Consider the following 27461-nt stretch of genomic DNA (forward strand, 5'->3'; position numbering starts at 1 on the left):
AAAACACCCAATACAGGTTGAAGATAACAGGATGGAATACTGTGGCTATGTGAACTCCTGTTGTAATGGAAAGATACCTGAAACTAGTGTAAGAGCTGAACTCATGTAGACGGTTTTCGCACACAGCTCACCTCGCAGTCCCATTCCTGTTCCCTCCACAGCGTCTGGTCGGATTTCCCACCATCTGCACCGAAGTTACAGGAAGTGCCACAGCTTTTGCGTAGCAAACGTAAGCCGCTAAAACCCAGTTTACGTTTGCTACGCCAAAGCCGCGGCACTTCCTGTAACTCCGGCGCAGATGGTGGGAAATCCGACAGACGCTGCGGAGGGAACAGGATTGTGACCGCGAGGTAAGCTGTGTGCGAAAACGGTCGTAGTTTAAAGCCTAGAGCTTTAGCTAGTTTGTCCCACTTCGATGACGGGTGGAAACTCAACGTCATTAATTTGGGGTCAAAAACTCAAGGTGTCCAGTCATTTGAAGTCCAGGGAGTCAAACTATAAATTATTTGCCAGTCTAACTCAAAAAAAAAAAGAGGGAAGATTTGTTGATTTTAAACCTGAAATTGTGGGTTTAGAACTGCCTATGTTTTTCAGTGCATCTATGATACCTGTTCAACCTGTACATTTGTAAATAAACAGTTACCAAAATAACAGTCTCTTGTGGTCTTTGTTCCAAGATCCTAGCTAGATAGGTAGAGAGGACTGGAGGATACAAATGACTTTTCCCCATCTTTTCAGGGGATTAATCCTGTGCAGAGAGCCAGCTTGGTGTGCGGACTCTTATCTGGAAGAACCGGTTTTGATTCTTCATTCCTCTGCTTGCAGCTGCTGGAATGGCCTTGGGTCAGCCACAGCTCTCGCAGAGTTGTCCTTGAAAGGGCAGCTTCTGGGAGAGCTCTGTCAGCCCCAGCCACCTCACAGGGTGTCTGCTGTGGGGGAGGAAGATCAAGGAGATTGTGAGCCGCTCTGAGATTCGGAGTGGAGGGCGGATATAAATCCAATATCGTCGTCGTCACTCCAATTTAACCCTGTTGATTTCAGTGTGTGTTTAGAAGAGTATAACTCTGCATAGAATTGCATTACAAATCCCCGGTCAAAAGAAAATTTTTCACATTTCTTTCACTATATAAAGCTTATTAGGTTAACAACAGCAGCACAACGCACTGCTTTTTTCAGTGGAACGCTGCCAGTTTCACATCGGTTTGGCACCAACGATGCAAGCATGGAGATAATGAAAGATTATTTTTATTGACAGCGTGGATTAATTAAGAGCTGTAGGTAAAGGCAGGTGATAAAGAGAAAGGAATGATACCGTTTAGTGGGAGAAATTAAAAGGGGAAGAAAGCACAGCAGAGCATTGTACTGATGCAGATTTGCTTTAAGCAACAGCATATTTTAAGCAACAGTACTGAGTTCTTCTTCCAGACTTTTAGAGTAGGTAACAATATGTCTACATCACAGACCTGAACTGGCTTTATAGCCATTTCCTCAACGTCACCTGGCCTGTTGTACTAGGAGGGGATTGTAGGCGTCTTGAGCACTGAATTTGCCAACTGCAGGCAGGGAAATTCCTGAAAATTTGGAGGTGGAGCCTGGAGAATTGGGTTGGGAAATGGAGGCTCACAGGGGTAAAAGTCTAGCAGGAGCTCCTTTGCATATTAGGCCACAGACCTCGATGTAGCCAATCCTCCAAGAGCTTACAAGGCTCTTTTTTGTAAGCTCTTGGAGGATTGGCTACATCAGGGGGTGTGTGGCCTAATATGCAAAGGAGCTCCTGCTAGAATTCCACCCCTGCCTGTAAGCTCCTGGAGGATTGGCTATATCAGAGGGGTGTGGCCTAATATGCAAAGGAGCTCCTGCTAGAATTCCACCCCTGCCTGTAAGCTCCTGGAGGATTGGCTATATCAGAGGGGTGTGGCCTAATATGCAAAGGAGCTCCTGCTAGAATTCCACCCCTGGAGGCTCCTGAATAGGGTATCCTGCCATATGGTCCACCCTCCAAAGTAGCTATAATCTCCAGGGGAACCAATCTCTCTGTAGTTTGGAGATGAGTTCTAATTCTGGGAGATCTCCAGGCTCCACCTGGAAGTTGGCAACCCTTCAGCTCACCAAACTATCCAAACCAGGATTCTTTTGGGGGAAGCCATGCCGGTTAACTAACTTAAAACCAATAGAAGCATGTCGCGTAGGTCTGTCCGGGATGTCCAACATTACGGATTATCTCTAATCTGGATAGCAGGATTCCGGATTGAGGGGTGTCGTGATGACATGGGTTTTCCCCTTATGGGAGAACAGGGCTGAGGCCGTGTAGCACTTGTTCCTGTCGTAGGTGTAGCAGGGTTCATCGGGGTCGTTGCATGGAGTTGTCTTCCCGGAAACAATTCCCTCGTCGTCCATGCTGGCTGCCGCTGTATCACATTTCTCGCAGCTAGAAGATGGATTGTACAAGGAGCAGCGTTAGTCAATTCATCTATCAAAAGGGGATCCATACTTTCCAGCAAGTATTCGATACTGCTAGAGCTTTTTTTTGTAACAGGAACTCATTTGCATATTAGGCCACACACCCCAATGTAGCCAGTCCTACTGGAGTTTACAGTAGGCCCTTTACTAAGAGCCCTGTAAGCTCTTGGAGGATTGGATACATCAGGGGTGTGTGGCCTAATATGCAAATGAGTTCCTGCTACAAAAAAAGCCCTGCATGCTGTAAAAGTAGGGTTGCCAGCTCCAAGCTATAAAATCCCTGGGGATTTGGGGGTGGAACCTGGGAAGGGATTTTAGCAGGGATGTGATGCCATAGCGATGTGTCCATAATCCAAACCAGCCATTTTCACCAGCAGAGCTGATCACTGTTGTCTGTAGGAGATCTCCAGCTACCACCTGAAGGTTGTTTCTCTGCCGTCCCTCTTTCCCCCCTACCACCTGGAGGCTGGCAACCGTACTTATTAGAAGAGCCCTGCTGGAACAGACCAGTGGTCCATCTAGTCCAGCAGCCTGTCTCATACAGTAGCCAACCAGTTCCTCTGGAGGGTGAACAACAGGACATAGAGGCTGAGGTCTTCCCCTGATAAAAACATAAGAAGAGGCCTACTGGATCAGGCCAGTGGTCCATCTAGTCCAGCATCCTTCTCACACAGTAGCCAACAAGTTCCTCTGGAGGGTGAACAATAGAGCATAGAGGCCAAGGCCTTCCCCTCATAAGAACATCAGAAGAGCCCTGCTGGAACAGACCAGTGGTCCATCTAGTCCAACATCCTTCTCACACAGTAGCCAACAAGTTCCTCTGGAGGGTGAACAATAGAGCATAGAGGCCAAGGCCTTCCTCTCATAAGAACATCAGAAGAGCCCTGCTGGATCAGAGCAGTGGTCCAGCTAGTCCAACATCCTGTCTCACACAGTAGCCAACCAGTTCCTCTGGAGGGTGAACAACAGGACACAGAGGCTGAGGTCTTCGCCTGATAAAAACATAAGAAGAGGCCTACTGGATCAGGCCAGTGGTCCATCTAGTCCAGCATCCTTCTCACACAGTAGCCAACAAGTTCCTCTGGAGGGTGAACAATAGAGCATAGAGGCCAAGGCCTTCCCCTCATAAGAACATCAGAAGAGCCCTGCTGGAACAGACCAGTGGTCCATCTAGTCCAACATCCTTCTCACACAGTAGCCAACAAGTTCCTCTGGAGGGTGAACAATAGAGCATAGAGGCCAAGGCCTTCCTCTCATAAGAACATCAGAAGAGCCCTGCTGGATCAGAGCAGTGGTCCAGCTAGTCCAACATCCTGTCTCACACAGTAGCCAACCAGTTCCTCTGGAGGGTGAACAACAGGACACAGAGGCTGAGGTCTTCGCCTGATAAAAACATAAGAAGAGGCCTACTGGATCAGGCCAGTGCTCCATCTAGTTCAGCATCCTGTCTCACACAGTAGCCAACAAGTTCCTTTGGAGAGTGAACAACAGAGCATAGAGGCCAAGGCCTTCATAAGAACATAAGAAGAGCCCTGCTAGATCAGACCAATGGTCCATCTAGTCCAGCGTCCTGTCCCATACAGTGGTCAAACAGTTCCTCTGAGGGGCCAGCAACGGGGCATAAAGAACATCAGAAGAGCCCTGCTGGATCAGACCAGTGGTCCACCTAGTCCAGCATCCTGTCTCACACAGCAACCAAACAACTCCTCCAGAGGGCTAACAACAGGGCCAAAAGGTCAAGGCCTTCCCCTTGAAAGATACTCTGGATTTTGGCCTTTAGAAAACCCCACCAAGCTGCCCCTCCTGAGTAAGTTTACAAATTGAATACCCAGTATTTCCTTCAAATTTGTGCTTAGGACACTCTCATTTTTACAATTGCCGTGTAGATCAGGGGTGTCAAACTCATTTGCTATGAGGAACAGATCTTGAACTTGTCGGGCCAGGCCATGTGTGTCATAAAATGTAATGCCAGGTCAGGGAGATATAAACTTTATAAAGGACAAAGACAAACACACACACTCAGCCTAATCCACCTCACTGGCTTGCTGAGCCTCAGCCAACAGAAGGAAGAGAGGCTTGGCTCAGTAGCTCTGCTGCGCAACTGAGAGAGCCTGGCAAAGCTAGCTCTCCTTCCCCCACTTCCTCCCCAAGAGGGGAGCTTTGCTCTGTTGTTCCTGTGCGATTGAGCAAGCCTGGCAAAGCGAGTTATGATGCAGAAGGAAGCAAGAGAGAGGGAGAAGGATGCAGACAACAGTGCTATTTTTTTTTGTTTTGTTAATAACACTGAGACCAAATTGCTTGTTGCAAAATATAGAGCAGCGAGCCAAGACTTGTATTAACAATTGCTACTTCTATACAGTTTTTCCTTTTGTTACATCATCCTGTAAATTGGCTGTTGGGAGGGTTTGCTACAAGTGTTTTTGCATAACGGGCAGTTTTGTCTTTTGGTTTCTGTTGTATTTTCTTTCAGAAGTGCTGGTTATCTTAACACTTTCCATCCAGCCCTCTCGGAAGGTTGTCACACTTTCAACCCAACTGAGTGCGTGAACGGCCACGTAAGTGACTATTCGCAAACTGTAGGCTCATTATGATTAAACAGGGACACGACGGCATATGGATGCCAATTCTGAGGTGGGAAATCCCTGGAGATTTGGGGGGGGGGGGGGTAAAGCCCGGGGAGTGCAGGCTCTGGGGAGGGGGACGAACTTCAGTGGGGTACACCGATATCCAGTCACCCCACCTCCGTAGCAGCCATTTTCTCCTGGAGAACAGATCTCTGGAGATGAGTTGTAATTCCAATAGATCTTCATAGGGTATATTCCCAAAAGCTGCATATTTTTTATTGTAGAAAAAGGGGTTGGCCCAAAGGGTTTTTGTTGCCCTAGGCAGATATCCCCCCCACTGCACCCCCCTTCATGGAGAGAAAAGTGAAGTCATTTCATTCAACCTCTATGAAAGGTGTTGAAAGAGAAAGGCATTGTCCCTTCAATGTCCCTTCAGCCTCCAGGAGAAGTGACAAGGGAGTTAGGATAGATAGATAGGCAAATACTGAGCTTTCTTCCTGCTTACTGTTCTGTCACTATCCCCTTTGATGTGTAGGCGGATAGTCATCAGGGAAACAGCTTCCTTCCTTCCAGACTTCAAAATGAGCAGGAGCTCACAGGAGTGCAGCTCCTGAACCTTTCTGAGGGTTCCCACTCTTCCCCCCCACCTACCTTGTCCATTGGATAGGAGTTGCAGCTGCACAACAATCCCTAAATTAGAAGAACAGGCAGCCAGCCAGCCACCAGGGGCTTTGCCACACCCCCAACAGCCCTCATGAACCCCTGGAGAAGCCCACACCACCCTTTCTCCACTTCGTATGTGATTTTGGGGGGGCGGGTGGCTTGCTGGGCTTTTGACTGAAGGGGGGGGTGGCCCAGGAAAGCCCCAGGTAGGCGAGGCCTGCTTGGGCTGGCTGGATCTCTAGCCAGCCCAAGCAGGCCTCGCTCGCCCGGGGCTCTCCTTTCTTGCATCAGGTTGCTTTTGGCTGGTGGGGGGGGCTGGCATATGCTAATGAGTTATGTTAATGAGCTCCACCACCTATTTTTCTACAAAACAACTCCTGCTTCCTTCCATTCTGCCCTCTCACATTCTCCTTCTTGTGCTCACACACACTGAAGAGAGGGAGCACTTCTCTTCATCTTTGGCACTATTGATGCAGGGTCCCCCCCCCCTATACCTGCATCCATCCAAGGCTGTTAGATTAAACTCTGTCTCTAAGATATCTAGAATGTGGTTCTACCTAGCATGTAGTACTAAGCTATCTAGAATGCGATTCCACCTAGCATGTAGTTCTAAGCTATCTAGAATGCAGTTCTACCTAGCATGTAGTTCTAAGCTATCTAGAATGCCATTATTAGGGTTTGTAGAATCTTTCGGGATCAAGTGCCGTGTTCTACTGGAGAAAGTTTTCCTTCCAGACGTTTCGTTCTCAGCTGCGGAGAACATCCTCAGTGGCGTTGCAGCCGGAGCAGGCGCTCAGACCTTCTTGGCTGCAGTGCATTGAGTGGAGCCAGGGCTGCTGGAGAGCTGCTATTTCTAGGCTGGAGGGGGTGTGATGAAAGGGCAATTGGTTTGTGGATGTGCCCATTGTTTGGTGGGGCTTCCTGGAAGGGTAGTGATAAGGAAACTACCCTTCCAGGAAGGAAAACTTTCTCCAGTAGAACACGGCACTTGATCCCGAAAGATTCTACAAACCCTAATGATGTTACCAGCCGTGAAAAACTGAAATCTTTGATATCTAGAATGCGGTTCTACCTAGCATGTAGTTCTAAGCTATCTAGAATGCGGTTCTACCTAGCATGTAGTTCTAAGCTATCTAGAATGCGGTTCTACCTAGCATGTAGTTCTAAGCTATCTAGAATGTGATTCCTAAATAAAGCACTATTATTAGCTTTGAAATAGAAAAGTGACTCTGTTTAACTTTGTAACTTTGCCAGAAGACAAAGAGCTTTTTCTACATGTAGCCTAAGCGCATTCTGCTAAACAGATGAGATACTGGATTAACTATATGTTACTCCCAACTAAGAGGGAACAGGGCATTTTTTTCTCCACATTGTTGGCACCCTAAGCTAGATTGTCTGATAGTATGCCCAGCATAAGGCAGTGCTCCCTCCATGCAGCGTAGTTTTTTTCAGCACCCCAGAAAAGGTGCTCAGGCCTTTTTTTGTAGCAGGAACTCCTCTGCATATTAGGCCACATCCACCTGATGTAGCCAATCCCCCATGAGCTCATAGGACTCTAAGTACAGGGCTTACTGTAAGCTCCAGGAGGATTGGCTACATCGCGGTGGTGGGGTGGGGGATGGCCTAATATGCAAAGAGAGCCAGTTTGGTGTAGTGGTTAAGTGTGCGGACTCTTATATGGGAGCACCGGGTTTGGGACTCTTATCTGGGAGCACTCCTCCACTTTCACCTGTTGGAATGGCCTTGGGTCAGCCATAGCTTTCACAGGAGTTGTCCTTGAAAGGGCAGCTGCTGGGAGAGCCCTCTCAGCCCCACCCACCTCACAGGGTGACTGTTGTTGGGGAGAAGATATAGGAGATTGTAAACCACTCTGAGTCTCTGATTCAGAGAGAAGGGTGGGGTATAAATCTGCAGTCTTCTTCTTCTACTACAAAAAAATGGACCTGGGAAATTGTACAACACTTATAAGAATGGTCCCTGGAAGAAGGATCTGAGACCCAAAACGGCTTGCAAAGCAGACCGGTTCTCTGTTGGACCACCTACTTTTAACACTGGACTGAATATTATTTAGTGGCTTTCAGCCACATAAGGACAGTAGGAGCATTGAATAACGTATGAGGTTTTAACTTGGCGATATTCACAACAAGTTAAAATTGCATTTTACACGGAGAGTTTTTTCTTTTTGTTGTGGCTTAGTCTCTCCTCCGTGGTCCCATTTACATTGTGAATCCTCAGGTGGGGGCAGGGGATCCCCCGGTTTGGAGCCCCTCCTCCCGCTTCAGGGTCATCAGAAAGTGGGGGGGGGGGATATTTGCTGGGCACTTAATTATTCCCTATGGAGACCGATTCTCATAGGGTATAATGGAGAATTGATCCATGAGTATCTGGGACTCTGAGGGGGCTGTGTTTTGAGGTAGAGGCACCAAAATTTCAGCATAGCATTCAGTGCCTCTCCTCAAACTACTGTCGAAGTTTCAAAAGGATTGGACCAAGGGGTCCAATTCTATGAGTCCCAAAAGAAGGTGCCCCTATCCTTCACTATTTCCAGTGGAGGGAAGGCATTTAAAAGGCATGCAGTCCCTTTAAATGTGATGGCCAGAACTCCCTTTGGAGGGCAATTATGCTTGTCACACCCTTGCTCCTGGCTCCACCCCCAAAGTCTCCTGGCTTCATCTCCAAAGTTCCCAGATATTTCTTTAATTGAAATTGTCACACCCTTGCTCCTGGCTCCACCTCCAAAGTCTTCTGGCTCCACCCCCAAAGTCCCCAGATATTTCTTGAATTGAAATTGGCAACCCTACCGGAGCCATTTGCAATGATCTCGGTGCAATTTAGACTTTAGAACAATCAAGAGAAGCACTTACAGCTTGGAGAGTTTGTAGACAAATCTGGTTCTTGCTGGTGAGGTGGGGTCTGAAATATTCTCCCTGCTCTTCAGAGGCACTCTAGAGAAGCCAAGGGAAAAGTTATCAGTCAGATCGTTGCGATGGACTGCAACTTTTTATTTACTTACTTCATTTATCCTTCACCTTTCTTCCCAGTGGAGACCCCAGTTGGCTTACATTCTGTCTTCACAACAACAACCCTATGAGGTAGGCCAGTCTGAAAGTGTGTGACTGGTCCAAGGTCACCCAGCAAGCTTCCATGCCAGAGGTTCTATATTTCTGTATTTATTAAATTGGATTTACTGGTTGTCCTGCCTCAGAGCAACTTACAACAAAATAGAAACAATAAAGAATTCAGTTAAAATATTAAAATACAATAAAAACAATACATTTCCTGAGATGGTGGTGGTGGGGAAATATTTCCAAAGGCCAACTATGGGGGAGAGATTGCAGAGGGCGGGGGGAAATATGAGAGTGCCAGATTGTCTATTGTCCTGTCACTGTCCTCAACCAAATGTTGGTTAGAACATCTCTGCCTTACATGCCCAGTGGAAAGGTAGTAAGTCCTACGAGGTGCAGACATCTTCTGGAAGAGTGTTCCACAAGGTGGGGGCCAGGGCCTAAAATCACAACTGCGATTTAGCCAAGTCAAAACTATGAGCCCATATAAAGGGCTTTCTTTGTAGAAAAAGCCCAGCAGGAACTTGTTTGCATATTAGGCCATACCCCCTGGCATCAAGTCAGCTGGAACTGTGTTTAGTGTAGTGGTTAAGTGTGCAGGCTCTTATCTGGGAGAACCGGGTTTGATTCCCCACTCCTCCACTTGCAGCTGCTGGCATGGCCTTGAGTCAGCCATAGCTCTTGTAGGGGTTGTCCTTGAAAGGGCCAGTTTGGTGTAGTGGTTACATGTGCAGACTCTTATCTGGGAGAACCGGGTTTGATTCCCCACTCCTCCACTTGCAGCTGCTGAAATGGCCTTGGGTCAGCCATACTTCTCTCACAAGAATTGTCCTTGAAAGGGCAGCTTCTGGGAGAGCTCTCTCAGCCCCACCCACCTCACAGGGTGTCTTTTGTTGGGGGAGAGGATATAGGAGATTGTGAGCCACTCTGAGACTCTGATTCAGAGAGAAGGGTGGGGTATAAATCTGCGGTCTTCTTCTGTGCGTTCCTGCTCAAAAAAAGCCCTGCCCATTTAGATGGTTAAACTACACTAAAGGAGCTCTCTTGCATCAGAGGGCAACTTGATCACCCTTACCATTCTGCCAGTTAGCAAAGAGGTACTGAACTGATGTGTGGTAACATGGGTGGCAGAGTGTAATAATAATAATAATAATAATACTTTTTATTTATATCCCGCCCTCCCCGCCGGGGCAGGCTCAGGGCGGCTCACAACACATAACTACAATGTACAATAAAAAAATATACATGATAATTACAATTATATAAAATCATCATTAAATCATTAAAACAACTTGTGTGTGACAAAACGGTTTCCAGTATGGGCTCAGAGCCATACACGAGGGAAATAGAATTTTGTGTAATGCTTTAAGGACAACGGTACCTAGGCTGGGAGATGAGGCGGCAGAACAGCTGCAGTCTCAGGAATATTTTGGGATTTCCGGCTATAATTAAGTTCTCTGTGAAAACGGGAAACTAGCACAGCGAGCTAAGAGAAGAGGTAGGTTTTTTTTCTCTGCGCTGTTGGTTCTGTTGGGGTAACATTTTTAACGTGAGGGAACCGTCAAAGCTGGAATTTCTCTCGCATGTGTGAAACAGGCCTAAGAGGCTGATGGCCACACAGTCATTTCCATTGGAGCACTGGTGGGAGAAAAAAAATATGACTGGCCTCTGTGCTGGTATAACACATCTGGCTAAAAACTGGAAATGACAATGGGTAGCTCTAGGAATTGCTGGAAATTCTTTGGTTTTGCCATAGAGTTCCTGGTAATTCCTAGAGCTACCCACTGATCTCACTTGCACCTGCTGGAATGGCCTTGGGTCAGCCATAGCTCTGGCAGAGGTTGTCCTTGAAAGGGCAGCTGCTGTGAGAGCCCTCTCCATCCCCACCCACCTCACAGGGTGTTTGTTGTGGGAGAGGAAGGTAAAGGAGATTGTGAGCCGCTCTGAGACTCTTTGGAGTGGAGGGCGGGATATAAATCCAATATCTTCTTCTTCATCATCTTCTTCATAAGATCTCCCCACTGGTCACCTGTACATGACAGTACAGAAGAAAAATGAAACGAGACAAAGCAGCATGTTACATACATTATGCGGATGTTTCTCTCCAAGACTTCTTCTTTAGGATTGTCTTTGGACGGGACAAATGTCGAAGTCACCTTCGCACACTGGCACTTATTGTCAACCAGGACCGTCTCGTCATCCTGAGGGTCATAAAAAGCTTCAAGCGACAAAGAAAAGTTTTGATCATGAGATGAAATAACATTTCCGTGTCATTTCACTGGACGTTCGAGGCAGTCTTTATTCTGATGGGCGGCAAACGTCCACAGGCTCAGGCAGACTGTCTCCTAGCCTGGCTGCCTAATGTTCTTCCATAAATGTCAGATGTTTGAGGGCCACAGGGAAGGAGGAAAATAGGTGGAGGGAGGGAGGGAGAGGTGTAAAGAAAGCAACGTTAACTTTAAATGCATTCTCCAAGCTGCCAGCTGGCTTGGCTTAGAGAAGTGATTTAAAGAGAGGAATGCCTTCTCCAAACCAGCCGACGGGTGGGGGGTGGGGGAGAGCTTCGAGAGCCACACGATATATGTGAAAGAGCTACATGTGGCTTCCAAGCCACAGTTTGCCCCCCACCCCGTTGTAATCAATGCATCACACTGACTCTCGTAAACTATGAGGCATTGAAGGCAAGCTACCAGTTATAGGTAGCTGATCTACCCCATCAGCTTGACTAGCTGGGAAGAAATCAAGATGACACACTAGGGTTGCCAAGTCCAATTCAAGAAATATCTGGGGACTTTGGGGGTGGAGCCAGGAGACTTTGGAGGTGGAGCCAGGAGACATTAGGGGTGGAGACAGGAACAAGGGTGTGACAAGCATAACTGAACTTCAAGGGAGTTCTGGCCATCACATTTAAAGGGACAGCACACCTTTTCAATTCCTTCCTTCCATAGGAAATAATGAAGGATGGGGCACCTTCTTTGGGGGCTCATAGAATTGGACCCTCTGGCTCAATCCTTTTGAAACTTGGAGGGTATTTTGGGGAGAAGCACTGGATGCTATGCTGAAAATTTAGGGTTGCCAATCCCCAGGTGGGGGCAGGGGATCCCCCGGTTTGGAGGCCCATCCCCCCGCTTCAGTGTCGTCAGAAAGTGGGGGGGAGGGGAGGGAAATGTCTCCTGGGAACTCTGTTATTCCCCATGGAGATTTATTCCCATAGAAAATAATGGAGAATTGATCCACGGGTATCTGGGGCTCTGGGGGGCTGTTTGTTGAGGTAGAAGCACCAAATTTTCAGTACAGCATCTAGTGCCTCTCCGCAAAATATCCCCCAGGTTTCAAAACGATTGGATCAAGGGGCCCTTATTCTATGAGCCCCAAAAGAAGGTGCCCCTATCCATGATTTCCTATGGAAGGAAGGCATTGAAAAGGTGTGCCGTCCCTTTAAATGTGATGGCCAGAACTCCCTTTGGAGTTCAATGATGCTTGTCACAGCCTTGATCTTGGCTCCACCCCTAATGTCTCCTGGCTCCACCCCCAAAGTCTCCTGGCTCCACCCCCAAAGTCCCCAGATATTTCTTAAATTGGACTTGGCAACCCTATGAAAATTTGGTGCCTCTACCTCAAAACACACACACACACACACACACACACACACACACACACCCCGAGCTCCAGATACCCACAAATCAATTCTGCATGATACCCTATGGGAATTGGTCTCCATAGGGAATAATGGAGTGCCCAGTAGACATTTCCCTCCCCTCCCCCCGCTTTTTGATGACCCTGAAGCGGGGGGAGGGCCTCCATACTGGGGGATCCCCTGTTCCCACCTGGAGATTGGCAACCCTACTAGAGCATTTCTGAACGCCTGGCCATAAAAGTGCAATAATCAAGGTGCGCAAGATGCCAGCGAGCTGAACATTCCTTCCATCATTCCATGGTTTGAACATTCCAGTCTGGGCATTTTAGCAAAATATGTACGTGGCAGTTAATTGCAATCAGGGCTGGCCCTAAACTATCTGGTACCCTAGGCAAGGCTAACTTCTGGCAAAAATCGCCCCCCACCCCCCACGGATAACCAATTTTCAAAAACAGATGAATTGTGGGGAAAATGAAAAGTCACAAGGGAGCACGCAATTCGGCACCCCCAAGAAGGCTGGCGCCCTAGGCAATTGCCTAGTTTGCCTAGTGGCAGGGATGGCCCTGACTGCAATTCCTTTCATGCCAATTCATAGAATCATAGAGTTGGAGGGAACCTCCAGGGTCATCTAGTCCAACCCCTGCACAGTGCAGGAAACTCACAAATACCTTCCCCTAAATTCACAGGGTCTTCATTGCAGTCAGATGGCCCTCTAGCCTCTGTTTAAAAACCTCTGAGGAAGGAGAGCCCACCGCCTCCTGTGGAAACCTGTTCCACTGAGGAACTGCTCTAACGGTCAGGAAGTTCTTCCTAATGTTGAGCCGGAAACTCTTTCGATTTAATTTCAACCCACTGGTTCTGGTCCTACCTTCCGGAGCCACAGAAAACAATTCCACACCATCCTCTATAGGACAGCCCTTCACGGACTTGAAGATGGTGATCCTATCGCCTCTCAGCCGCCTCCTCTCCAGGCTAAACATCCCCAGCTCCTTCAACCTCTCCTCGCAGGACTTGGTCTCCAGACCCCTCACCATCTTCATCGCCCTCCTCTGGACCCCTTCCAGCTTGTCTATATCCTTCTTCAAATGTGCTGCCCAAAACTGAACACAATACTCCAGGTGAGGTCTTACCAGAGCAGAGTAAAGCGATACCATCACTTCACGTGATCTGGACACTAGACTTCTGTTGATGCAGCCCAAAACTGCATTTGCCTTTTTAGCCACCACATCACACTGCTGACTCAGTGTGATTAATTTATGGCGATTTCTACCTTGTTCGGACCTGATTTCCCAATAGCTTTCCTGTACCTGCTCCGAAAATGGCTCCCCAGAAGACTGCCAGAGCTCCACAGACCAACCAAGAGAGCTTCATCCTCAATCCCTTCCTGGAAAGCTCTTAGCGACGCGCTGCTCAGGGATGTGGGGAACTTGCAGCGCAGCAAGTTTCTGCCGAATTGTCAGCGGAGAAGAAAGCCAAGGAGGGCTGCCGGCAACAGATGGTGCAGCTGGAGAGAATGAAACCACAAGTCGATGCTGGCTTACCAAATCCGGGTGGGGAAGCACCGTTCTTTGAAAACTCTACCTCTGGTTACTGTTACAACACCTCTGGGTTTGCCTTCTAAACAGAGTGCTGCTTTTACACCAGCCGGTTTAAAAGACATTATCACATGAACATGAACATATATGAACATATGAAGCTGCCTTCTACTGAATCAGACCCTCAGTCCATCAAAGTCAGTCTTGTCTACTCAGACTGGCAGCGGCTCTCCAGGGTCTCAAGCTGAGGTTTTTCACGCCTATTTGCCTGGACCCTTTTTAGTTGGAGATGCCGGGGATTGAACGTGGGACCTTCTGCTTTCCAAGCAGATGCTCTACCACTGAGCCACCATCCCTCTCCTTAGACATATGAACATATATGAACATATGAAGCTGCCTTCTACTGAATCAGACCCTCAGTCCATCAAAGTCAGTCTTGTCTACTCAGACTGGCAGCGGCTCTCCAGGGTCTCAAGCTGAGGTTTTTCACGCCTATTTGCCTGGACCCTTTTTAGTTGGAGATGCCGGGGATTGAACCTGGGACCTTCTGCTTTCCAAGCAGATGCTCTACCACTGAGCCACCATCCCTCTCCTTAGACATATGAACATATATGAACATATGAAGCTGCCTTCTACTGAATCAGACCCTCGGTCCATCAAAGTCAGTCTTGTCTACTCAGACTGGCAGTGGCTCTCCAGGGTCTCAAGCTGAGGTTTTTCACACCTATTTGCCTGGACCCTTTTTAGTTGGAGACGCCGAGGATTGAACCTGGGACCTTTTGATTACCAAGCAGATGCTCTACCACTTAGCCACCATCCCTACCCTTAGACATATGAGCATATGAAGCTGCCTTATACTGAATCAGACCCTCGATCCATCAAAGTCAGTATAGTCTACTCAGACTGGCAGAGGCTCTCCAGGGTCTCCAGCTGAGGTTTTTCATGCCTACTTGCCTGGACCCTTTTTAGTTGGAGATGCCGGGGATTGAACCTGGGACCTTCTGCTTCCCAAGCAGGTGCTCTTACCATGAAGCTGCCTTATACCGAATCAGACCACTGGTCCATCAAAGTCAGTTTTGTCTACTCAGATTGGCAGCTAGGGTTGCCTGCTTCCAGGTGGGGCCTGGAGATCTCCCGCTTTTAGAACTGAGCTCCAGCTGGCAAAGATCAGCTCCCCTGGAGAAAATGGCTGCTTGGAAGGGTGGACTCTGTGGCATTGTACCCTGCTGAGGCCCCTCCCCTCCCCAAACCCCACTTTCTCCTGGATCCATTATTACTGCTTCTGCAGAAGAACGATGGGTATGGTTTTCAAAGAGAGTTTTACAGATACCGTGGATCACCAAAAAGACAAATAAGTAGGTTCTAGATCAGGGGTGGGGAACAGTGGCTCTCCAGATGTTTTTTGCCTACAACTCCCATCAGCCCCAGCCATTGGCCATGCTGGCTGGGGCTGATGGGAGTTGTAGGCAAAAAACATCTGGAGAGCTACTGTTCCCCACCCCTGTTCTAGACCAAATCAAGCCTGAACTCTCCCTAGAAGCTAAAACAATTAAACATTTGGAGAACACCCACAGCTGTGCCTTCCTTCTCTGCACAGAACAGAGTAAAGGGTTTATCATAGTTTGGAAAACCCAAAGCTGGTGGAGTGAGCAAAGCCTCTTTCAATGCTTTCCACCCCACTTCCATCTCCTCTGTCCACTCAATAGGGTCAGGTCTATCTGCCTCTGTGGTTGCACCACGTAGTGGCTTAGAAAGTATGAGAAATTCGCCAGCCACTGCCTGCAGAAGCTGATGACCCCTAAGAAGGACCTAGGGTTGCCAAGTCCAATTCAAGAAATATCTGGGGACTTTGGGGGTGGGGCCATAAGTAAAGTTGTGACAAGCACAATTGAACTCCAAAGGGAGTTCTGGCCATCACATTTAAGGGGACCGCATACCTTTTAAATGCCTTTCCTACATTAGAAATAATGAAGGATAGGGCACCTTCTTTTGGGGCTCATAGAATTGGACCCCCTGGTCCAATCTTTTTGAAATTTGGAGAGCATTTTGAGGAGAGTCATCAGATGAATATTTGGTGCCTCTATCTCAAAAACCTGCCCCTCCAGAGCCCCAGATACCTCGGATTAATTCTCCATTATACCCTATGGAAATCAATCTCCACAGGGAATAATGAAGTGCCCAGCAGACATCTCCCTCTCTTCCCCCCAGTTTCTGATGACCCTGAAGCTGGGGGAGGGCCTCCAAACCGGGGATCCCCTGCCCGCACCTGGGGATTGGCACCTCTACTCATGAGTTGCTGAACTTCCAAGTTCTTCACAGGGCAACCAAAAGTTCAAGTTTACCTTCACACTATGCAAACGACCTCTGCAAAGATTGTGCAACAAACGGAGGGTCTGAACTGCTTTCACAGCCATGTTGTTCTGCCCACTGCCCTGCCCCCCTTCAGCCTTAAAGGCGCAGACACACCATCCAAAGAGGAAGCCTTTCCAAGTGGAGTCTGAAACCTCCCAAGGTGGAAAGGCACATGGTGGCTGTGGGGGCGGGACTTCCTCCCGCTGGCAAGGAGGCTGGGATAGCGGGAGAACCCCTGCTGGGACCTGGGGATTGGCAAGCCTAGAAGGACCTCATTTCTCCCCAGAATAACCACTGGCATTCTAGGGGGGGCAGCAGCTCTATGAGAACTTTCTGAAGTTTTTATAGCTTTCTAGCCTGAGAATCTATTTCTTATCTCTAATAAAATCTCTTTCCCAGGTCCGTCTAGCACCAGCTGGACTTGCAGATGGTTCTGGCTTATGTCCATCTATCTTCAGATCTGCACATCTCCGGCTAAACTCAAATAAGTTCCTGTGAGAACCTCTCCTGCTAACAAACTTCTTCTCAGCAAAATTCATTTTTTTCCTCTAAAATTATCCTAAAATGAACTTTTTTCTAATTGACCTAAATTCTCTCAACCAGCACTCAACTCTAGAAGCTTCTAGGCCTAAGTAAATTCAAACACTTTAAACAGTGCAAAAAGACATAGGTTGTTGATATAAGGCAGGGGTGGTCGACGGTAGCTCTCCAGCTGCTTTTTGCCTACAACTCCCAATAATAAAGGTTATTACCTTTAAAGCCCTATATGGCCGAGAACCTGCCTACCTTAGGGACCGCCTCTCTCCATATGTCCCCCAGAGAGCACTGAGGTCTAGTTCCCAAAATCTTCTAAAAATCCCTGGGCCAAGGGAGGCTAGATTGAAAACAACGAGGGAGCAAGCCTTCTCAACAATGGCTCCCCAATGGTGGAATCAACTACCTGAGGAGGTGCGAGCCCTGCGAGACCTGAATCAGTTCCGCAGGGCTTGCAAAACTGCCCTCTTTCAGCTCGCTTTTAAGATGGAACGCGGTTAATTGACATCTAGCCATCCTATACATATCCTGAATTGTAGCACCTTAATTAATAACTTATAATGTTTAAATGTTTTATCTAACTTTTAACTTAATTTATGACTGTAACCTAACTATATTTTATATTTTAAATTGTTTTTATAGGAATGATTGTATTTTATTGTAACCATGGTAAATACCATGTCCTGTGAGCCGCCCTGAGCCTGCCTTTGGCAGGGGAGGGCGGGATATAAGAATATATTATTATTATTTTTATTATCAGCCCCAGCCATCGGCCATGCTTGCTGGGGCTGATGGGAATTGTAGGCAAAAAGCATCTGGAGAGCTACCGTTGGCCACCCCTGATATAAGGGAATCAATTTTTAATTTTTTCTGCAACAGTAATGTGTGAAACAGCCCTGCATTATCGTCTGATCAGGCAGCCCTTTCTCACGAGCTAGGCGTACAGTGCAACCCTTAAGAGAGTTACCAACTTTCTAAGCCTGTTTGCTTTAATAGACTTTTAGAGTGGTTAACGCTGCTTAGTACTGTGTTATTAACGGTTTTCCCCTGATATATAGTCAGATGCTTTACAATCTGTGGGTATTTTAGGGCACACTCCCAAACTGTGCCCTCCCCAGACTCCACTCCCAAATTTCCAAGAATTTCACAACCCACATTTGGCAGCCCTAATATATAGTTTGCTTTTGAAAAGAGCAGGAGTCCAGGAGCACACGAAAGACTATAATGATTTGTTCATAAATGATTTGGAGTTGGGAGTGAGCAGTGAAGCGGCCAAGTTTGCAGACGACACTAAATTGTTCAGGGTGGTGAGAACCAGAGAGGATTGTGAGGCACTCCAAAGGGATCTGTTGAGGCTGGGTGAGTGAGCGTCAACGTGGCAGATGCGGTTCAATGTGGCCAAGTGCAAAGTGATGTACATCGGGGCCAAGAATCCCAGCTACAAATACAAGTTGATGGGATGTGAACTGGCAGAGACTGACCAAGAGAGAGATCTTGGGGTCGTGGTAGATAACGCACTGAAAATGTCAAGACATTTGTTGAAAATGTCAAATGTACAATGGCAATAAAAAAGGCCAACACCATGCTGGGAATTATTAGGAAGGGAGTTGAAAACAAATCAGCCAGTATCATAATGCCCCTGTATAAATCGATGCTGCGGTCTCATTTGGAATACTGTGTGCAATTCTGGTCACCGCACCTCAAAAAGGATACTATAGCATTGGAAAAAGTCCAGAAAAGGGCAACTAGAATGATTAAAGGTTTGGAATACTTTCTCTATGAAGAAAGCTTAAAACGCTGGGAGCTCTTTAGCTTGGAGAAACGTTGACTGCGGGGTGACATGATAGAGGTTTACAAGATTATGCATGGGATGGAGGAAGTAGAGAAAGATGTACTTTTCTCCCTTTCTCACAATACAAGAACTCGTGGGCATTCAATGAAATTGCTGAGCAGTCAGGTTAAAACGGATAAAAGGAAGTACTTCTTCACCCAAAGGGTGATTAACATGTGGAATTCACTGCCACAGGAGGTGGTGACGGCTACAAGCATAGACAACTTCAAGAGGGGCTTAGATAAAAATATGGAGCAGAGATCCATCAGTGGCTATTAGCCACAGTGTGTGTATATATGTGTGTGTATGTGTGTATATATATATATATATATATATATATATATATATATATATATATATATATAAAAATTTTGGCCACTGTGTGACAAGGAGTGTTAGACTGGATGGGCCATTGGCCTGATCCAACATGGCTTCTCTTATGTTCTTACAAGCAGAATTTGCGGCAGGGAATGAGCTTTCATGAGTCACTGCTCAGTTCTTCACATACGTTGCTACTGGACTCCTGCTCTTTTCTACTGCTACAGACTACCCATCATAGTCTGTTAGTTGTTCTTTTCATTCTGATTTATTTTGGTAGTTTAATTGTGTCCTTGCTCAAATGCATGCACAACCGCATCCTTGCCTGAAAGAGTCTGATCTGCTCTTTTACCGGCTGTACCTAGAAATCCGTTATACAGATTTCACGTGGGCGTTTTCAACTTTCAAGAATGCAGTTAAAAATAAACTCCTTGCTGACCACAGAGTTTCTTCTTTGAAAAATAAAGCATTGGTTTCAGTTACTTTTTTCTGTTGCTTAGTAAGTACTTGATGGGGACAAATCAGGAAAAAAATAGGCAAAATCTGGAGAGAGAAACCATAGACATCATGGATACAGGGGCTGGCTGGGCATGCCAGGTATAGACTGGGATACTGTTAGAGGAATTTAGTTCATCTAGTAGAAAAATTAATTTAGTAGAAAAGGCCCTGCATGAACTCATTTTCATATTAGGCCACACCCTCTGATGCCAAGCCAGCCGGAACTCCGTCCCTGTGTGTTCCTGCTCAGAAAAAGCCCTCGATGTCATAGAGTCCACTCTCTAAAGCTGTCGTTTCCCCCAGGGAACTGATCTCTGTTGTAATTCTCGGAGTTTTGCAACCTTCATCCATCCCTGTCTTGTAACTAGGGTTGCCAATTCTGGAAGACCTCAACATTTTGGAGATGAAGCCTTAAGGGCATGGGGTTTGGAGAGGAGAGGGACTTCAATGGGGTATGATGTCACAGAGTCCACCTTCCAAAGCAACCGTTTCTCCAGGTGCATTTATCTCTGTCACCTGGAAATCAGTTGTAATAGTGGGAGATCCCCAGCCACCACCTGGAGGTTGGCAACTGTACTTATAAGTTATAACTCACATTTCCCTTCTCCCTATAGAAAACAGGTGGTCCTTTGTCTTTGATGCATAAGCAAATAACCTGACCCTTCTACCTGGCAAATTGAGGCATCTTTTATCTGCTAAATGGTAAGTTCTTCCATTGTCAGGAGAAACCCTCCCAAATCTCTCCAAAGGCAGCTTCATCAAGGCTGTACAATGGATTTAATTTGCTTAAATCACAGAATAAAACCTAAGTAGGGTTGCCAGGTCCCTTTGCATATTAGGCCACACACCCCTGATGTAGCCAGTCCTCCAAGAGCATACTATTTGTGGGGGTAGTGGACTTGGGGTGTAGGCAGGGGTGGAATTGTAGCAGGAGCTCCTTTGCATATTAGGCCACACACCCCTGATGTAGCCAATCCTCCAAGATGTTACAAGGCTCTTTTTTGTAAGCTCTTGGAGGATTGGCTACATCAGGGGTGTGTGGCCTAATATGCAAAGGAGTTCTGCTAGAATTCTACCCCTGGGTGTAGGTTGGCAGATTCAGGTTGGGAAACTCCAGGAGATTGAGGATGGAGCCTGGGGGGAGGGTAGAGACCTCAGTGAGGTATAATGCCAGGGGTGGGATTCTAGCAGGAGCTCCTTTGCATATTAGGCCACACACCCCTGATGTAGCCAGTCCTCCAAGAGCATACAAAAAAGAGCCTTGTAAGGAGGATTGGCTACATCAGGGGGTGTGGCCTAATATGCAAAGGAGCTCCTGCTAGAATCCCACCTCTGTATAATGCCATAGAGTCCACCATCCAAAGCATCCATTTTCTCCAGGGAAACTGATCTCTGTAGTCAGGATATGAGCTGTAATTCTGGGGGGATCCCCAGGTCCCACCTGGAGGCTGGCATCTCTAAGGGAAGATTTCAAAACCTTTTGGTGGCAGTGCAGCAGAGGAATAAGCGAGGCGCACACTTACTGATTGAAAACGAGGTATTTTACTATTTGGCACCAATAGCAAGGTTCATTTGAGCATCAAGGCTCCCAAAAATAATGAACCCCCGACACTTCTCAAACCATCAGCTTTAAGCAAAAGCGAACCTTCAGCCTGGCCCCTTTACACATTATCTGATTCACTTCCCCCCTCCCCTTTTCTCCCCGCTATTCCAGTATGTCTGCTTATCTCTATTCAGCAAGGAGCTTCCTCAGAGGGCCTCTTTATCAGTACACATCTGTGTCTTACACCCATTTGAGCTGCCTGCTTTTCTAACAATTGCAGCTCTTCAAATATTGCATCAGACGTTCTGTTAAAGGCAAAACCATATTTTCAATTATTATTATTATAGGGGTGTTCATAATTATTCAGGGGTCCCTCTTCAGCAGCCTGCTCCAGGACAGCAAAAGCTCTCTGCATCCTTTTGTGCAGTTGGCAAGTACTCAAACCTGCCAAGACGCCTTCCCTCCTCCACCCCTCACAGGGATCACAACTGCACCTGCTCTGTGGTTTTCTTAAAAATAACCCAGCACCTGCATTTCTTTTGCATAGAACAGCAACAGGGTTCGGTATGAGCCAGCTGGCTTGTATCAGAAGTGGAATTGCTTTCCACCACACAACCTGACCTCAGGCAGTTTGAATGTTCTCTGAGTAGCCTCGTTCAATTTTTTTGATGGGCAGAAGCCGTTAATGAAAAGTGTTCCAGCTTGCCAGGAGGAAGCCATCGGGATGGAACATCCTGGAGGAGATAGACTAGATCGATCGACTTTGGGCTGATTAAAATGGGTTTTGATAAAATAAAGCAGCAGCTTGTTTGGGTTATAAGAACTGACATGTAACATATGCAACAGGTTAACTGTTTCTAAACAGGCAAATTGTTTCTGAGTTTGAGTCCAATGACACCTTTAAGACCAACAAACTGGAGAGCCAGTTTGGTGTAGTGGTGAAGTGTGTGGACTCTTATCTGGGAGAACCGGGTTTGATTCCCCACTCCTCCACTTGCACCTGCTAGCACGGCCTTGGGTCAGCCATAGCTCTGGCAGAGGTTGTCCTTGAAAGGGCAGCTGCTGTGAGAGCCCTCTCCAGCCCCACCCACCTCACAGGGTGTCTGTTGTGGGGGAGGAAGGGAGATTGTGAGCCGCTCTGAGACTCTTCGGAGTGGAGTGCAGGATATAAATCCAGTATCTTCATCTACCTCACAGGGTGTCTGTTGTGGGTGGGGAGGAAGGTAAAGGAGATTGTGAGCTGCTCTGAGACTCTTCGGAGTGGAGGGCGGGATACAAATCCAATATCTTCATCTACCTCACAGGGTGTCTGTTGTGGGGGAGGAAGGTAAAGAAGATTGTGAGCCGCTCTGAGACTCTTCGGAGTGGAGGGCGGGATATAAATCCAATATCTTCATCTACCTCGCAGGGTGTCTGTTGTGGGGGGGGGAGGGCAAAGGAGATTGTGAGCCGCTCTGAGACTCTTCGGAGTGGAGAGCAGGATATAAATCCAATATCTTTATCTACCTCACAGGGTGTCTGTTGTGGAGGAGGAAGGTAAAGGAGATTGTGAGCCGTTCTGAGACTTTTCGGAGTGGAGGGCGGGATATAAATCCAATATCTTCATCTACCTCGCAGGGTGTCTGTTGTGGGGGGGGGGAGGGCAAAGGAGATTGTGAGCCGCTCTGAGACTCTTCGGAGTGGAGGGCGGGATAGAAATCCAATATCTTCATCTACCTCACAGGGTGTTGTTGTGGGGGAGGGAGTGAAAGGAGATTGTGAGCCGCTCTGAGACTCTTCTGAGTGGAGGGTGGGATATCAATCCAATATCTTCATCTACCTCACAGGGTGTCTGTTGTGGAGGAGGAAGGGAAAGGAGATTGTGAGCCGCTCTGAGACTCTTCGGAGTGGAGGGCGGGATATAAATCCAATATCTTCATCTACCTCGCAGGGTGTCTGTTGTGGGGGGGGGAGGGCAAAGGAGATTGTGAGCCGCTCTGAGACTCTTCGGAGTGGAGGGCGGGATAGAAATCCAATATCTTCATCTACCTCACAGGGTGTTGTTGTGGGGGAGGGAGTGAAAGGAGATTGTGAGCCGCTCTGAGACTCTTCGGAGTGGAGGGTGGGATATCAATCCAATATCTTCATCTACCTCACAGGGTGTCTGTTGTGGAGGAGGAAGGGAAAGGAGATTGTGAGCCACTCTGAGACTCTTCAGAGTGGAGGGCGGGATACAAATCCAATATCATCTTCTTCTTCTTAATTCTGGAGATAAGCTTTCACGTGCATGCACAATTCATCATGAAGTGTGCATGCACATGAAAGTGTATAACCAGAATTAAACTTTGTTCGTCTTAAACGTGCCACTGGACCCAAACTTTGTTCTTTTGCTTCAGTCCTACCTAAGTGTATCTAAGTTTTGAATAAAACTTTAAAGGTGCCACTTGACTCCTGCTTTGTTCAACTGCTTCAGACCAACACGGCTGCCCACTTGGATGTATCGAAGCAGTTCAACCTGCATACATATGCATGCTAATTAAAAAATAACCTTTCCTTTACAGACAATGAATGCATCTGTTTTAAAGGTGCCTCCACTTACAAAAGATATCATCTCCAGGTGTTTGTTCAAATATATGTATGCAACATCTAAAAATGAGGGGAGGGGGGGAAATCAGACATGTTCACTGTCAAATCAGACATATTAACCTCCTCCAGCTCCACACCCAAAATCTCCAGGTATTTCTCAACCCTATGGGAAACTCACATACAGAGCATGGGGACAACTGCTCTTCCCAAAGTTAGTTTCCCAGATATTTAGGAACGCCTCTAATCTTTTTTTTCAAAGCTAGTTAGCTAAGCGGCCATCTCCACCTTGTGGCAGTGAAGTTAATGACACCTTTGTGTTGAATTTAGGGAAAGAGGTGGCTCAGGGTTAGAGAATCTGCTTGTTATGCAAAAAATCCCAGGTTCAAGCCCTGGCATCTCCAGTTGAACAGACCAGGCAGTACATGATGTGAGAGACCTCACCCTGAGACCCTGGAGAGCTGCTGCCAGTATGAGCAGACATTACTGACTTTAAAGGACCCGATGGTCTGATTCAGTATAAGGCACCTTCATGTGCTCATGCTATTACAAAGCGATTTCATTGGATGAGCCCAGGTTCAAAAATTATGTCAAAGGGATAAAACATGGCTGCAACTGTGTTTCTTCTTTTCCAGGGGTGGAGGGGATTCCCCTTAAACATTCACAAGACTCTATTAAGACCAGAGGTGGAATTCTAGCAGGAGCTCTTTACATATTAGGCCATACACCCCTGATGTAGACAGTCCTCCAAGAGCTTACAAAAAAGCCTTGTAACATCAGGGGTTACATCACCCTGGTTACATCAGGGGTGTGTGACCTAATATGCAAAGGAGCTCCTGCCAGAATTCAGGCATTTAAAAGTTGTGCGGTCCCTTTAAATATGATGGCCAGAACTCTCTTTGGAGTTCAGTTATGCTGGTCACACCCTTGCTCCTGGCTCCATCCCCGAAGTTCCCAGATATTTCTTGAATTGGATCTGGCAACCCTAAACAGAGCCGCCCTGCTGGTGTCCACGGATGCTTTATGCACGACTGAGGGAGTCCTCTGTGGAACACGACAGTTTATTCTTACTGCTGTATTATTTTGATTGGAACTCATTTTTCTAAAAAACGTTATTCTACGACTTCTTGTTTTTCGATTTTGTTTGGGACCTGCAGAGAAACCTGCCATTTCAGTGGTTTGTAAAGCAGTTCCTACAATCTCCCGGGTGGGGGGAACTGAATAAACTTTTAAAAAGAAATACAGCCCTTCTCTCCTCGTTGTCCCCGCAATGCCCCTCCAGGCAGCACGAGAGAGGTGACCGCCCTTTCTGTTCTCTATGGTAATTTATTGCTCCAGCGCGCCCGGAAACAAGGCGGAAGGAATAATGTGTCGCGCTCACCGGAAGTTGGCCAAAGGTTTTCCATGGCCGGCCGGAAACGAGACCATTCGAAGGCATAGCCGCGGTACCCCTACGGGAGAAAAATCCTGAACGTGTCAATTGGCCGAAGAGCGGCTGATCGCTGGATTCCCGCTCGGAACCAAAGTTTTTGATAACCGGAAGTGCAGGAGCGGGGCCGGAGCGTTGCGGAGACGGACCAACCTTTCACCCGGAAGTCGACGTCCGCGGGCCGCAGCGGAGAGAACGCACACGCTTTCGAGCGCAGGTTGACTCCGCGTTGCCCGGGTAGCCATGGGGAAAGCCCGGCGGCGGTCGGCCGCTCGTCCTCGGACCAAGGCCCCGCAGGAGGAGCGGATGGAGGAGCCGGAGCCTGGGGAGCTGCGAGTCACGGAGGAGGCGGACGATTTCCACGAGCGGCGGGTGGAGGAGGCTTTGGCGGCGCTGGGCAGCGAGGAAGAGGAGAGCGAGGAGGAGGTGGAGGAGGTGCTGGGCCTGGAGCTCAGCGAGGACGATGGAGGCGAGAAAGAGGAGGAGGACGGCATGGACGAGCCTTTGGATATGGACAGTGATCTGGAAGAGCAGCGGGGCGGTGGGAGCTCTGGCCTCCCCCATGAGGCTGCCTGGGGTCAGCGCAAGAAGATCTATTATGGCACGGACTACGGCCAGCCCGTCGCTGGTCCCAAGGCGACCAAGAAGAGCAAGGAAGAAGTGGAAGCTGAAGAGCAGGAGGAAGAAGAGGAGGCCAAGGCCATCCAGAAGAGGCTAGCTCACAATCTGGGTGAGGACGACTTCCTCCTGGATATTCTGCAGGCCTACGCTCCGAGAGACGAGCAGCCGAGCGAAAAAGAGTCCAGGCGCAAAATTGCCAAGGACTTGCAGTCTCTTTCTAAGAAAGAGCAGCTGAAGTTGTTGAAAAAGGAATCTCCGGAGCTGCTGGAGCTGATTCAGGACTTTGAAGCGAAGTTGGTAGAGCTCCGAGATGAGCTGGAGCCGCTCATGCAAATGGTAAGAGATGGGGTTGTCCCGCAAGGGAGAGGGAGCCAGTACCTGCAGACCAAATACCATCTCTACTTGAACTATTGTTGCAACATCAGCTTTTACTTGGTGCTGAAAGCCAAAAGGATTCCAGTCCATGGCCACCCGGTCATTGAAAGACTTGTCACTTACAGAAACTTAATCAATGACTTAGACACTGTGGACCAAAAATTGTCACCTGAAGTGCGGCTGCTTCTTAAAGAATTCCATAGTAGTGGTGGAGTGGAAGTGATGAAGAAATCCGTGGGATGTCTTAGAAAGTCTGTTAACAAAACGAAACCCAGAGCTGCTCGTAAGGTTTCTAGTGGTGACCTTGCTGAAGAAGCTTCAGAGGATTCAGATTTCAATGAGGAGGCTGCCCTGAATTATTATAAGGAGATGGAAGAAAAGATAAAATCTAAGAAAAAGAGGAAACAAGTGGAAACAGAAGAAGAGGAAAAACCGCTTGTGGAGGAGGAAGTACCAGATCAAAAGAGAGGAGCGACGTACCAGATTATCAAGAATAAAGGCCTCACGCCCAAAAGGAAAAAGATTGATCGTAACCCAAGGGTCAAGCATCGTGAGAAATTCAGGCGAGCCAAGATTCGCAGGAAGGGGCAAGTTCGTGAGGTCCGGAGAGAAGAACAAAGATATGGAGGCGAACTGTCTGGCATTCGTGCTGGTGTTAAGAAGAGTATTAAGCTTAAGTGATTTCCTTTGCATATATATATATTTTTTATCACGTTGAAGACAATCAGTGTGATGTCAATAAATATGCTATTTTGGGGGAAAAGAAATTCTCTCCTCTCTCATTTTGGTGAATATAATCCAAAGTTACTCCACATTTGGTTCAGGGCATATTTCCCATTTGTTTGTTTCATTTTGCTAGCCCTGATTGAGGGTGGGACCTAGTAAGGGTAGTGGGAGGAATGCAATTGGTAACCAACATAAGGGATTACTAAGTATGTTAGGTAGTGGGGTATTACAGTTCTGCCGTTATATTTCATTTATTTGCTTCATTTAGAAGAAGAAGAAGAATTGCAGATTTATACCCCGCCCTTCTCCCTGAATCAGAGACTCAGAGCGGCTTACAATCTCCTATGTCTTCTCCCCCCCACACCCTGTGAGGTGGGTGGGGCTGAGAGGGCCCTCACAGCAGCTGCCCTTTCAAGGACAGCTCCTGCGATCGCTATGGCTAACCCAAGGCCATTCCAGCAGGTGCAAGTGGAGGAGTGGGGAATCAAACCCGGTTCTTCCAGATAAGAGGCCACACACTTAACCACTGAACATAAGAGAAGCCATGTTGGATCAGGCCAACGGCCCATCCAGTCCAACACTCTGTATCACACAGTGGCAAAAAAATTTATATATATACACACACACTGTGGCTAATAGCCACTGATGGACCTGTGCTCCATATTTTTATCTAAACCCCTCTTGAAGGTGGCTATACTTGTGGCTGCCACCACCTCCTGTGGCAGTGAATTCCACATGTTAATCACCC

The 27461-nt window shown here is 47.5% G+C and overlaps 2 protein-coding genes across 2 annotated transcripts; one reads left to right on the forward strand and one right to left on the reverse strand.

The window, feature by feature from the left end:
* Nucleotides 1-1227: 1227 nt before the first annotated feature.
* On the reverse strand, nt 1228-25087 carry JCHAIN (joining chain of multimeric IgA and IgM). The gene is made up of 6 exons (XM_060247168.1): nt 24944-25087; nt 13697-13893; nt 10838-10970; nt 8552-8632; nt 1872-2428; nt 1228-1791 (listed from the first exon to the last, which is right to left on the reverse strand). Exons 2-5 carry the CDS (start codon nt 13758-13760, stop codon nt 2224-2226), a joined length of 483 nt encoding a protein of 160 aa, XP_060103151.1. The 5' UTR covers nt 13761-13893; nt 24944-25087; the 3' UTR covers nt 1228-1791; nt 1872-2223.
* Nucleotides 25002-26754, forward strand: UTP3 (UTP3 small subunit processome component). The gene has a single exon (XM_060247167.1). The coding sequence runs from the start codon at nt 25235-25237 to the stop codon at nt 26666-26668; it is 1434 nt and encodes a 477-aa protein (XP_060103150.1). The 5' UTR covers nt 25002-25234; the 3' UTR covers nt 26669-26754.
* Nucleotides 26755-27461: the final 707 nt, after the last annotated feature.

This window comes from Heteronotia binoei, chromosome 9, assembly GCF_032191835.1.
Source record: "Heteronotia binoei isolate CCM8104 ecotype False Entrance Well chromosome 9, APGP_CSIRO_Hbin_v1, whole genome shotgun sequence".
NCBI classification, from domain to species: domain Eukaryota; kingdom Metazoa; phylum Chordata; class Lepidosauria; order Squamata; family Gekkonidae; genus Heteronotia; species Heteronotia binoei.

Coding starts and splice junctions, on each gene's coding strand:
- JCHAIN (XM_060247168.1), bottom strand. CDS start 13,760: ATGAAGCTCTCTTGGTTGGTCTGTGGAGCTCTGGCAGTCTTCTGGGGA. Junction 10,971..13,696: donor GGGAGCCATTTTCGGAGCAG/GTACAGGAAAGC, acceptor TGTCGCTTGAAG/CTTTTTATGACCCTCAGGAT. Junction 8,633..10,837: donor GAGAGAAACATCCGCATAAT/GTATGTAACATG, acceptor TGGCTTCTCTAG/AGTGCCTCTGAAGAGCAGGG.
- UTP3 (XM_060247167.1), top strand. CDS start 25,235: ATGGGGAAAGCCCGGCGGCGGTCGGCCGCTCGTCCTCGGACCAAGGCC.